At 41.1% G+C, this 14,396-nt stretch overlaps 1 protein-coding gene across 6 annotated transcripts in view; it reads right to left on the reverse strand.

The window, feature by feature from the left end:
- smap1 (small ArfGAP 1) overlaps positions 1 to 14,396 on the reverse strand; it is a 159,970-nt gene that overhangs the window by 41,136 nt on the left and 104,438 nt on the right. For all 6 annotated transcript variants that reach the window (XM_075474616.1, XM_075474613.1, XM_075474615.1 and 3 more), the window contains one exon: positions 655 to 773. In XM_075474616.1, the coding sequence (XP_075330731.1) occupies positions 655 to 773 (119 nt within the window). The remainder of the gene's footprint in view (positions 1 to 654; positions 774 to 14,396) is intronic.

Genomic DNA, 14,396 nt, shown 5'->3' on the forward strand with positions numbered 1-14,396 from the left:
AAATTCTTTTACTTGCCTGCAGTTGTTGAAAATTCCAACGCTACAAAATCAGGATCAGCGACCAAAGTTTTCAGCTGACACTGATTTTGTTATCTTTATCATAGTTTAAGGTATAATTCAGATTAGAGAAATGCTCTTTAAAATGAACATCGCTGTCATAGAAACTCCCACCCTTTCACTCCATCTAATCATACTTTCTTTTCAACTTAGCTGTGTTTAGGTTGCAGTACCCCTTCACATAAACAACATGTAAAAAAAAAGTCAAATATATATATCGTCTACATTTTAGACCGCTTATCTTAAACTAAATTTATGACAACCACACACACTGTGCTTGTTACCCTTCACTCCCTGCTGCTCCCTTCATTGTAGTAATTCACGGGTAAGGGCTCTCTCTCTTTTGAAGGACACTGGTCAGATGAATTCAATGAAAGCAAGTCTAGGACAGTCTTGCTTTGATGTGATCCTCAGAGAGTGTGTGTCAACATGTACAGAAGAGATGGTGTCTTTATGAGTGTGCCTGTGTGTGTGTGTGTGTTTTCATCAGGACAGTCTCTGCAGATTCCCTCGACTGCAGCCTGCCTGAGGTGATAAGCAGCTGATGAAAGTCACAGAGAGAGAAAGAATGAGAGACAGTGTGTGTGTGTTTCCCACCTGAGCTTGCTGTGTGTTGCTGGGGGGAAGAGGGTTGGACACCATCGGTCCAAAGATATCCAGTTCGTCCCCAACGGGTGCTGAGCGATCTGAGGCCTTCCCTTCACCGTCTGGAGCATCTGAGAGACAAAATGAGAATTTAACTAGAAAACAGACGTGTATTCTCACAGGTGAGACAACCCAGACGCCTGGTAGAGCTACAATTTCACTGAGCAGCAATGACATGGAATTCTTCACTTTTGTTTGTAATCCTAGCATTCATATTATTTGTAGGGCTGGGCAACGATTAAAATGTTTAATCTAATTAATCACATGATTTCCCTGATTAATCACGATTAATCGCATTTGTACGCAAAATCCAAAAATGAATCCAAAAGTAGTGTATAGCTTTTAGCATTTAGTTTTATTTTAAATGTGCTGCCATATGAATGAAAGTGCCATAACATTTGCTGTGCAAACACACTTTTAACATCAGCATCTTTCTGTAGTTTTTATGTAGAAGCCTCGCTCCACTGTCTGTTTCCTTGAATGACTTGCTGCTATCAGTTGTGTGTTTTGCCTTTAAGTGATATTTTAGACTGGAACTACTACGCTGAGAAGACAGTTCAACTTGGCAGTGTTTACAGATGACTTTGGTTCTGTCGACTCCGCCGTCTGGAAGAACTTTAAAATGAAAATGGCCGAGTAAAAGTTCCGTACCCTTCTCCATGTTTGGTGGATCCGCCGATTACTTTCTTTTCCTGTTCCACAGCAGACAGCAGCAGACTTTTACAAAATAAAAGCCTGTGAGAAACAGACTTTTACAAAATAAAAGCCTGTGAGCGACAGACTTTTACAAAATAAAATAAATAATAAAACGGGTGGTTTGTGGTGTAGTGGATACAGCAGACAAGAGGCTATAGTCCTCGCTGCAGCTGGCCCCGGTTCGAGTCCCGCATCAGACGGCCCTGTGCTGCATGTTGTTCCCCCTCTCTCTGCCCCCTGCTTCCTGTCTCTCTGAACTTTCCTATCCATTAAAGGCACAAAATTATCTTTTTTTTTTAATTTTAATTTAATTTAAATAAAACCTGCGTTAATGCGCGATAAAATATTTATCTGCGTTAAATAATTAACAAGTTAACGCGATAATAGCGAATTAACTCGTCCAGCCCTAATTATTTGAGATAATAAACAGCTCCAGCCACATAATCTTTCTACTTTATATATTTTCTAACTAATGAAATTTCCAATAATCAGTGAGTGATTGTACAATTTCAGAGACATGTGAAAATAATCTGAGGGTAAGGGATTTATGCAGACAGTAATACAGTAGACCTGAACACTGACATGCAGGTCAAAGAGTGTCAAGGAAGACTGAATCACATAAGACTCCTCAAACCAATCACCTTAACCGTTGGCTCTCGGGCAACTTTTGAAGTCTAACAGTTATTGTAAGTCAGGAAGTGATTGCACAGCTTCAAAAGGGCCAATGTCGGCAGACAGTACAGCTGTGATGCTTTTTTTTCCATGTAAAAAGTGCGACCTCTGCCAGATTTTCACACAGCCTTTCAAAGCAGCGAAGACAAAGAAGGAGCTTTCAACCAAAATAAAACCTCAAAATTTCAGTATGTGCAGGTGAAGAAAGCGGGCAGACATGACAGTCTCCAGAAACAAACAACTCTTATGCCTCCAAAACGAGAAGAAGAAACTAAAGTGTGCTGAGGATCGTCTACACTGGAGTGTGGATGGCTGGAACAGAGTCTTACGGACAGGCGACTCAAAGTTCGGGATCTCTGCTTCAAACTGTTGTTTGCATTTGTTCCTCATAGATTAAAGCATGATTCCTCAGTGTGCCATCCTCACCATGAAGCATGGGGTGGATCAGTGCTGGTTTGGGGGGATCTCTGCTCCAAACAAAGTTGATGATCTTGAACCAACATGGATATCACTCCAAACTTTGGAATCATGGAATACCTTCAGAAACTCCCTCGATAGGACCCGATTCTGAGCTCCCCACAAAGCTAAATCTACTATTCCAATGCTTCGCCATTAAAGCATCCACCTTAAAATTTTGATGAATACGCATAAAGTAACTAGCAATATTATTGAAATGACTGTATCAAACTGATACTTTCGGAGTAAGGTTGGTTTAATTTAATTTGTTTTTCCCTGATACCAGTGTTAAAACAATACTTTTAAAATGGTAGCAGCGCCTGAAACACCTGAACTGTCTTAAAAATGTCAAATTTCAAGTAATAGTTTTTGACTAAAATGCATAGTAAACATGACAAAAATATAACTCACTTACTGAATTTGAATAACGCATCCACATGAATAAAGAAAACCCAACCAGCCCCGGTGATTTAACTCTAAATAAGACTTACAGGAGCGATAAAAGCAAAATCAAATGTCCATTGGTTGTGCACAAACACCACTTTCAAAAATGTCTGTTTTAATACAACAAGGTATCATTATGTTTGCTGTCTCAGGCATATGTGTTGCATGCTGTGAACAAGAGAAAGCCCTCCCAGAGGGCATCATTGAGGGCTGTGGTTATACGTTTTAATGTGCAGACAATGTGGCTCAGAAATAAAAATAAAAATAAAAACAACCTGATGAACGGCATCTGTGTAAATATGATTTATCTCTATTAGGATTCTTTATGCCAGCAGAGCATTTAGAACTTTGCATCACAGTCATGGGCATGGCTGTTTCTTCTATTCTGTTATCATTGTTTGCTTGTAATCTTTTAACACTCTCCATGCTATTATGCTATCTAGTCAGTCTTTTTTGTAAACTGTTCAAACTAGAGTATCACTGGAGACACTGTGTTGTCCACAGAGAGCCGTTTCCATGGAGCTGAGTACAAAATGTCCCATCATCTAAGATGGAAACAAACAGAGAGAGGGGGACTGAGGGTCAGAAATAAGAGAGGAGGCAAAAAAAAGGAGGGATTGAGCGGCATGAGTGTGAGAGAAATGATGAAACATACATAATGCAGCTCTTTTAAAGTGTGAACAAGACAGGGCTCCATCTGCCAGACAGCAGGCTACAAGGAAAAGCATTTACTCTGAGAAGGCCATCAGGATCGCTCCACATTTTTTAAGCCACTTACAAAAACTCATTTTCAGAGAATTCCTTTGAATGTAACGTCTTCTGTGCTAATATTTCTGGCACTAATTCTTGCCCTTTATCCTTCTTGTGACATTTTCCGGCTTGACCTTTGGTTTGCCTGTTAAATTACATACAGAACTTCTGTTAGAAAAAAAAAAATTGTCTTAACAGAACTGAAAAGTTTAAATCACGTTGTTGTGCGTTGAAATAGAACAGGAAAAAATAGGATTCCATGTGCGTTAACTACCCTCTTACCACTCTAATCCCACTTCTCTCACCAAAACCCCCGTTTCAGCTGCAGGGAAAGCGGGGCCCATCATCCTCATCATCGCTGCCTTGTCAAACCATGTGCCCAACATTCCTTATTATGGGATGGAGCTGCTTCTTGAGAGGACTCTCAACTTCACCATGGAAACAGATCAAGCAGGGGGGGGGTGTTTCACAATCACCCGTACCTCTTTCGCTTCTTTTGAGTAGACACACACACACACACACACACACACACACACACACACATACACACAGTGCATACAAAGCACCCAAGGATCTCTTTTAAAAAAAACACAGAGGCCTCATTCAAGACGATGCAGTCACATTTAGGACTTGGCCACCACCTTAAGGGGTAGAATATGTGACTTAATTAAGCCCCGTTGTGATTCTGATGCAATATTCTGACTAGACATGACCCATATACATGTGAAAATGAGCCTTAGTGGTGCTGCACAAGGGTTCAAGATGTTCTTTCACATCCTTTTCATTCCTGACAGAAACAAAATTCAGTCTTCAACATGATGATACTGCTATTAACCCGAAAACATGTAAATTCAGTCGTCCCCCCCCCCCACACACACACACACACACAATTGGGGCATGAAATTTAGTTTGCTCTTTCTCCAGTGAGTGGCTCGAGGAGTCCAGAAAGAAAGGGAGTAGAGGCCCAGTTAGAGTTGGTACAGTGGGGAAAATAAGTATTTGATACACCGCCGATTTTGCAAGTTTTCCCACTTACATAGAATGGAGAGGTCTGTAATTTTCATCGTAGGTACACTTCAACTGTGAGAGACAGAATCTAAATAAAAATCCAGAAATTACCCATTGTATGATTATTAAATAATTAATTTGCATTTTATTGCAGAAAATAAGTATTTGATCACCGACAAACCAGCAAGAATTCTGGCTCCAACAGACTTGTTACTTGTCTTTAAGAAGCCCTCCTATCCTCTACATATTACCTGTATTAATTGCACCTGTTTGAACTTGTTTCCTGTATAAAAGACACCTGTCCACACACACAATCAATCAGACTCCAACCTCTATGGCTGTGTTCGAAACCGCATACTACATACTTGCAAACTGCATAATTCCATACTGCATACTGATCGATCAGACAGTATGCAGAGCGTTTACCCACAATGCATTTCGCTCCTGCCCGAGCCGAAATCAGCCGGCCTGAAGCTGATTTCCCTTAAGCTCTAAACTTTGTAAACTTTAGCAACATTTGAAACATTTTCAGGCCAGAAAGTAGTCATTTAGATCCCCAACGTGTTGAAAACCTGACAAAATACCGGCTATTTACAATTTTCTTCCCACGAATTCGGCGCTACTAAAGCTAGCCGCAGTGAGCAACGCACTTCCTGTTATTTTCACAAAATAAAATACCCGTTGCCTTTTATCATAGGGAAAGCCATTACGATACAATTGGTGCTTTTGTTTTGAAAACAGGAAGTGAACCTACCCTCGTTGTAGCTAGCTTGAAACTGCCGTTTTGACAGGAAATGACGATCGGCGACGTCACGTTATGTTGCATCTTGGGTAGTTTGAGTATGAGTAGTGACCTCATGATGCATACCCAACATTTTAGAGAATCTAGTATGCATCCGGGAACTTCTCGCTTACTCAAACTCGCATACTAACTCAAAAAGTTAGTATCAGTAGTAGGAGAAGTATGCGGTTTCGAACACAGCCTAGGTCTAGGCTCCAACCGCAAGGCCCCCCTGCTCAAGCCAGCACATGTCCAGGCCCGTCTCAAGTTTGCCTAAGACCATCTGGATGATCCAGAGGAGGCATGGGAGAAGGTCATGCGGTCAGATGAGACCAAAATAGAACTTTTTGGTATAAACTCCACTCGCCGTGTTTGGAGGAAGAAGAGAGATGAACACCATCCAAACCGTGAAGCATGGGGTTGGAAACATCATGTTTTGGGGGTGCTTTTCTGCAAAGGGGACAGGACGACTGCACCGTATTGAGGGGAGGATGGATGGGGCCATGTATGGCGAGATTTTGGGCAACAACCTGCTTCAAGAGCATTGAAGATGGGTCGTGGCTGGGTCTTCCAGGATGACGACCCAAAACACACATTTCAAGGTCCTGGAGGGGCCTAGCCAGTCTCCAGACCTGAACACAATAGAAAACTATTTCTATTCCCGACTGATGTCAGGACAGCTGAGTCGCTGCCCCTCTTTCGCCGCAGGCTGCAAACCCATCTCTTCAGGAAACACTACCCTGATCTGCCCTCTTAGGACATCACGTGTTTCGTCCTAGCTCCTTACGCACTTATTTGTTTCCTAAATTGTCTTTGTTTTCTAAATTGTCTTCCCATTTGTCTATGTACCTGACTTATCGCACTTACTCTAGCACTAGTTATGCTCTTAGCCGTTTGGTTTTGGAAGGAAATGCACTTATGATTTGTTGTGACCTGAAGTTCTTTTGCCTACCGATGTGGAACACGCTTATTGTAAGTCGCTTTGGATAAAAGCGTCTGCAAAATGACCGTAATGTAATGTAATGTAGAAAATCTTTGGAGGGAGTTGAAACTCCATGTTGCCCAGCGACAGCCCCGAAACCTGAAAGATCTGGAGAAGATCTGTAGGGAAGAGTGGGCCAAAATCCCTGCTGCAGTATGCGCAAACCTGGTCAAGAACTACAGGAAACGCCTGACCTCTGTAATTGTGAACAAAGGTTTCTGTACCAAATATTAAGTTATATTTTTCTATTGTATCAAATACTTATTTTCTGCAATAAAGTGCAAATCAATTATTTAGTAATCATACAATGTGATTTTTCTGGATTTCTTTTTTTTTAGATTCCGTCTCTCACAGTTGAAGTGTACCTACGATGAAAATTAGACCTCTCCATTCTTTGTAAGTGGGAAAACTTGCAAAAGCGGCGATGTATCAAATACTTATTTTCCCCACTGTATGTGGAAGGAAGAGTGGAAAATGGACGGAAAATCACCAACTACTGATGTGGTGTGTTTGTTTACGAGAGATGAAGCAGGTAAGACACCACTTCATGCTGTGTCCCTGAATGTGCCCTGAAATCAAATAGTGGACATAAAATAAAGTAATCTATATGCTGATGTTGGTGTTTTGAAGCAACTCGAAACATTATTTATGGATTAGCAAAGTTGTTTTTTTCTGTGCAGCACAAAAACAAACAGCTAGTTTTAAATGCTGGCTGATAATTCAAGGGTCGGTGCTCCATGTGATCCACACGATCGCTCGCTATGTTGTTTAAGCTGACATATCATAAGAAGTAGTACCTTAATATTCAGGCCGGGTAAGCCACAGGGTGCCAAAACACTACATGCTGTAGTTCATTATTTATTTACAACTTCTACAACTTATTTCGATATGTAGATCATATCGAAATAAGTTTAAAATGAAGTCGTTTTATTCAGCATTGGGAGTACAGGTTGGTTTATGGGTCTCTGATTGTGTGAAGACACAGTGAAGAGGGAAAGTGAAAGAAACTTTTCAAAAATGGTCAAAAATGGACAGCGACAGTGCAGCGCCGCTTCTAACTTTATCGGCGGGAGATCATCGCACATCTAAGTGTAGCTGAATTCACTGCACGGATGTGGTCTTTGATTACCGCTGTGGTGCTGATGCCGTGCTTAGAAAAATCGGGACTTCATTACAGCAAGGTGACGGTCTAGAATTAATTCAAGCTGCTGAGAGTTGACACATGCACTTAATTAATGGGCTTATTTTCAGTCATAATTTCTGATGTATTCAGCCGCCTGACAAAAGAAAATCAGAAAAATGTGAATGGTGGAAAAAGGTGAATGAGAGCAGAATTTGGCTGTATATACACTTTTTTCCAAAGTGATCCAAAAAGATGGGTCTGTGGAGCCCACACAGGGCACCTGGGCCCACTTCAGTCTTGTGGAGCATATACATATAGAATGATTCTATCAGGCTAATGTATATTTTTAAAGTCCAACTTCATCAGACTAACGCAATAATTAGTTTTCTCTTATGCCATGTGAACACGTCACTGAGGATGTAGCATTCGGGGCAACTAAAATGCCATTTTGCCACATTTTCTTCCCAAAAAAACCCACATGATCCACCAAAATGTCTCACACATAGGCACTGAAACTGAGAGTAATAACCTGCAGACAAAAAGAGATGAGACTGATCCATTAGTCTCTTTCATTGCCTTTTTTTTTTTAAACTACCTGTAGTCACGACAACTGGAAGCTTATTCTCTGTTCCACTGTGTGGGTCCTCGTGTGTAATAAGCCAGCCTTATTATCTCACAGTCGTGATCATCACAAACACAGCCTGCAGGATCCAGTGTAACGCTCTCCCTATCAGATGATAAAACCCCTATTAATCAGTGGGAAAGGCTAAAATCAGCTGGTTTTAAAGGGTGTGCCGACATAAAAAAACTAAATATTTAAACATACTTGTTTTTGGTGTAAAAATGGATTATTAGGGTGTCTCTGCCAGAACAAATCTGTATAACACTAAAGGAGGGATGAAACCACTGTCTTCTGAAAGATGCTGTTGTTTTGGTGATGATGGCATAGAGCACTGTTTAATACGATGAAATGGGTGAGATCACAGCATATGATCCCCGCAACTTCACATTTTGGTTTTTGCCCCACTAAACTCTTTAATATGTGTGTGTGTAACAAAGAGCGTATATATGCTGCTCATACTGAGACAGTGATCGCATTCTGTAGCGGAAGTCTAGCAGAGGAGTTGCTCTTTTGTTAAGGATCTGCATATCCGAAAAGCAAAAAAAGCAACTAAATATCTGGTCCTTATTTGGTCTTCGGGTAAACGGGTAAATATAAGCTCAAATGAACAACAGCACATGATAAAAACGAAGCAAAAATGTTGAAATGTGTGAAAAAATATTTACATCCAATGATTCAGTAGCTTGTCAAACCACCTTTAGCAGCAATAAATAAACAAATAATTTTCTGTTCTTTACCTAAGCTGTAAGGGGAAATGTAGGCCCACAGTTTCCAAATAGAACAAATTATTGTAATAACATGGTCCATTTTACACCTTACCTGTAGGAGGATGTAATGCGGGATTTGAGCGATTTGGCCAATTATCATATCATCATATTTATGTCATTTCTGTACCAAACATGGCTGTGATAATTTGTGTTTAACATCATCATCTTGAGAATGAAGGTATCCACAAACATGTTTCTGTGGAGAAAGACATAACACTAAAAAATGCCCGTTTTGTGCTAACGAGGGCTTTTCTTTGATCCTTTTTCACTTCATGATCAAAATGAGAAGTCGCTGTAACTGCTGACTGACTACAATCTGACATTTATGTCAAACGTGCACGTGGAAATGTCCTCTGACAATCTGGAAACATTTTTTGTGTTTAATTCCACTTCCATCTATCCTACAACCTAAAAAAGAAAGAGGCGGTAACGTGACTCTACCTGCATTACATCAACATTGCTACTGATAGCTAATGCTCCCACAGTAACGACTGAAACTGTCAGCACTGATGGATCAGGTTGATAACATTGTTTAAATTGCATGGCAGATGCTTCTGTTCTTTCTTGCTGCCGTGCATTAACGTAGTGAGTAAAGTCTCAGGAAATCAGCTTTTTCCATAATACTCAAAACAGCTTGTATAAGTATGCCTTTAGACGAGAGTTTCAAGCGATTGTTGTTGACAGAACTGCGTTTACTGGATATTTTTTAGCTCCTACTTCAGGTTAGGAGCTATGCAAGAATAAGAAGACTTTCATATGTTACGCAATAGTATAGTGACTGGTTCGAAAGGGCATAACTGTAAGGTTGCAGACCCTGACAAAATAACTGTATTCTCATTGTAGTGCAATGACAAAACCCATTATTACTAAATAAAAATGGAAAAGGTAAGATGTTGAGATGCTGGCCACATAAACTGCAGCTTTTTAATATTTGCCTTTAAACACTTAGAACAAAGGAATGGAGCAACAGTAAACCCCAGGGTTCACTGAATCAGAATGATAAAATTATGATGGGTTTATGCTCGTTTACCGACGGCAGTCTGGTCGTTACGATACTTCAGCATTCGAAAAAAAGAAGAAAAAAAAGCCCTTAGAGGTACAACAGGGTGTCATTTGAGGGACACTCAAAGAGCCTGCTTGGTCTGAATGTGCCTTATGGTGGTAGTTCAATTCAATTCAATTCAAAAATACTTTATTTATCCCAGAGGGAAATTAAATGTTGATGTAGCTAAATTAAATCAAAGAGTTATTATAGATGCTGATGGCTGTGGGCAGGAAAGATTTCCTGTGGCGGTCCGTTTTGCATCCAAACTGAAGAAGCCTTTGACTGAAGAGACTCTGTTTTCCGATAACAGTCTCATGGAGAGGATGTTCAGGGTTGTCCGTAATTCTCTTGATTTTATGCAAAATCCTTCTTTGCATTATTGTCTCCAGAGGTTCCACAGCCGTCCCCAGAACAGAACCAGCCTTCCTTATCAGGTTGTTGAGTCTTTTTAGGTCCCTGGTCCTGATGCTGCTGCCCCAACAGATGACGCCAGAGGAAATGATGCTCTCAACAACAGACTTGTAGAAGATCTGCAACATCTTGTTGCAAACCTTGAAGGACCTTAGCTTCCTCAAGAAGTACAGTCTGCTCTGTCCTTTCTTGTAGATGGCTTCACTGTTGTGTCTCCAGTCCAGTCTGTTGTCCACATGAACACCAAGGTATTTATATTCCTCAACCACCTCCACTTCTTCTCCCATGATGGAAACAGGGTTTGATCTGACCTTGTTTCTCCTGAAATCTACAATCATCTCCTTTGTTTTGTTAACATTCAAGATGAGATGATTGTTCCCACACCATGCCACAAAGCGGTCCACCAGCTCTCTGTACTCAGCTTCTTGTCCATCTCTGATACACCCGACAACTGCAGAGTCATCTGAATATTTCTGTAGATGACAGGAGTCTGACTTGTACTGGAAGTCTGAAGTGTACAGAGTGAAAAGGAATGGTGAGAGTACAGTCCCCTGTGGTGCTCCTGTGCTGCTGATCACCTGGTTAGACACACAATTCTTCAGTCTGACAAACTGTGGTCTGTTTGTCAGGTAGTCATTAATCCAGGTGATTGTTGAGGCCTCCACCTGAGTCTTCTGGAGTTTCAGACGAAGCAGATCAGGCTGGATTGTGTTAAATGCACTGGAGAAATCAAAGAACATGATCTTCACAGTGCTGCCTGCTTTGTCCAGATGACAGTGGGTTTGTTGAAGCAGGTGTATGATAGCGTCTTCAACTCCAACTCCATGGCGATAAGCAAACTGCAGGGGGTCCTGATATGTGCTGGTTCGCTTACACAGGTGGGTCAACAGGAGTCTCTCCAGGACCTTCATGATGTGGGATGTCAGGGCAACAGGTCTGTAGTCATTGATGTCTGAGGGGTGAGTTTTCTTTGGTACCGGAACCAGACAGGATGTCTTCCACAACAGTGGTACCTTCTCTTGGGTCAAGCTAAGGTTGAAAAGGTGTTGCAGAATCCCAAAGAGCTGCTCTGCACAGGCCTTCAGGACTCGGGGGCTGACACCATCTGGACCTGCAGCCTTGTTCCAGTTCAGTCTTTCCAACTGCCTCTTCACCTGACTTCTAGAAACAGAAAAGTGGGAGGGGGAGGCAAAGGGGACAGCAGCATCGCCTTATTGGGTCGAAGACAAACTAGTGGAAGCAGAAGAATCCATGACTGAGGTGGAGGTGGAGATGTTACAGGAAAGCTGTGGGTCAGAGGAGGGTGGGATGTCTCTTTGGCTGGGAACAGGAGGGGAGGATGGTGAGCTTGTTCCTGAACTGAACCTGTTGAAGAATGTGTTCAGCTCATTTGCTCTGTCCAGACTTCCATCCATCCGATCCTCCCTCTGCTTGAGGCCTGTGATCTTCTTCATTCCTGACCACACATCTCTGATATTGTTCCTCTGCTGTTTACTCTCAAGCTTCTTTCTATACACCTCCTTGCTCTATCTGATCTTGACTTTGAGCTGCTTCAGTATACTCCTCAGTAACTCCCTGTCTCGCTCCCTAAAGGCTCTTTTTTTCTTGTTCAATAGTTCCTTTAGCTCACTGGTGATCCAGGGTTTGTTATTAGGGAAGCATCTCACTGTTCTGGTGGGGATGGTGTTGTCCACACAGAAGTTTATATAGTCAGTCACACACTCAGTCATGGCATTAATGTCCTCTCCATGTGGCTTACAAAGAGAAATCCAATCGGTTGCATCAAAACAACCCTGTAAGGCTTCTTCAGCTTCCTGTGACCACTTTCTAACAGTCCTTTTTGTGACAGGTAGTCTCTGGACAAGGGGTTTATATGCTGAACAGAGAAAAACAAGGTTGTGATCTGATTTACCCAGGGGAGGTCTTGATTTGGAAATGTATGAATCCTTGACATTTGTGTAAAACAAATCCAATGTCTTGTTTTCTCTGGTAGAGCAGCTGACAAACTGTTGAAAAGTTGGCAGTGTAGCAGAGAGTGAGGCATGATTAAAATCACCAGATATTGCCACAAAAGAATTGGGGTGTTGTGTCTGTATCTTAGCAACAACGGAACTGATGACATCACATGCAGTGTCGGCAACAGCTGAGGGTGGAATGTAAACAGCCACCAAAACAACACTGGTGAACTCTCTTGGCAAATAATATGGACGAAAACTTACTGCCAATAGTTCAATGTCAGGACTGCAGAGACGACTCTTCACAGTAACATGTCCTGGGTGACACCATCTGTTGTTGACAAGCACTGCCAATCCACCCCCTTTCCTTTTCCTGCTACTCTTTAAATCTCGATCTGCTCGTACAGTGGGGAAGCCCGGCAGAGAGACGCTGGAGTCGGGGATATGATCCTGCAGCCATGTCTCAGTAAAACACATAATGCTACATTCCTGATATTCTTGCTGAGTCCTTGTCAAGGCTAGAAGTTCATCCAACTTGTTAGCTAACGATCTTACATTGCCCATGATGACGGATGGCAGAGATGGTTTGAACTTCTTTCTTTCTCTCCTCTTTGCTCCTGCTCTGCATCCACAACGCCTCCTTTTCAATTCCAGTGGGACTTCTGGCTTCAGTTGTCGAATTATTTCTGCTTTTCCAATGTTAATCAGCTGCTCCCTGTTGTAAACCACCTTGTTGCTATGGTTATGCATCATAACAAAAGAGCAAAATATACAAAAGTATTGGGAAAAATCAATCCAGCTGCACAGCATCCAAGGCAGGAAGGAACAGTTGTCCAAAAAATGCAATTTCTTCCAAGAAAAAACAGGAATGAAATTTAGAAAAAAGAATTAATCTCAATGTGAGGTACAGAGCTACTCCAACGTGCTGCCACCCTCAGCAGCGCATTCTAGAACTATTGATCATGATCGCCTTTTTTTTTTTTTCTTTTCCCCTAATCCAACACCAAAAAGACTATCAGGATATTACGGCTGGCGATGTGAACACTGCGGCTACAAGAGTTCATTTGTGATTAATCTCTCCAAACACTAGTGTCAGTTCAGCCTGCCAGAAACGCCACAATGGAGGACTGAGGGGTGTTTACATTGTGCCAGTCAATTAATCTGGTTGATGGCAGATATTTGATAAAAACATACCACTGGGTTGTTGATTTTTTGGTTTATTTTTTGGGCAAAGTGAGTGGGGTGAAAAGGAAAAAAGAAAAAAAACTGAGAGAAAAATAATTAGAAATGCTACACTGCAAAAAATAGGGGTCTTCAAACAAGATAAAAAAACACTAAAATTAAGGGAAAAGGTACTCAAAACAAGTGAAAAAATCTGTTCATGCAGCAAGATAATTTGACTTAAGATTGTAGGAGTCTTGTTTCTAGATTTAACAAAGGCAGTTTTGTGAACAAACATTTGTCATATGCTTGAAATCCAAGTAAAGTGTGTTTTCAGATATTTTCTGTGTGACTCTTGAATCAAGCATGTTGAGTTTGTTATTGAATCTTTAAACAAGATTTAATTTGATGAGACTTTGGAGGAGAAACGTAATACATCTTATTTTAAGTGTTAATTGTCTCATTTTATGATTCCCTGCCTGTTTGAGACAAAAAAAGTAAAGTTTTGCTTGATATAAGATTATACTGTTAAGTTGAAGACTTAAAATAAGAAATTAATTCTTAAAACAAGAAAAAATATCTACCACTTCTAAATGTAAGGTTTTTTTTCTTGGTAAGAACCAAATAATTTGCAGTGTACACTTAATGTCCTTGAAATTTTTTTGTTTAATTTCCCATTCACTGCTAGCCTAGCAATTCAGACCCGTACAGCAAAAAGCTGTACAGTGTAGCCCCGGAGCAAATTCCATTTGCGGCCGCTAGGGGCGTCTAAATTTCTAGGCTAATTCACTGCAGCACCGTCTGGAACACCGAATTAAACT

The sequence above is a fragment of the Odontesthes bonariensis genome, chromosome 2, assembly GCF_027942865.1.
Source record: "Odontesthes bonariensis isolate fOdoBon6 chromosome 2, fOdoBon6.hap1, whole genome shotgun sequence".
Classification (NCBI taxonomy): domain Eukaryota; kingdom Metazoa; phylum Chordata; class Actinopteri; order Atheriniformes; family Atherinopsidae; genus Odontesthes; species Odontesthes bonariensis.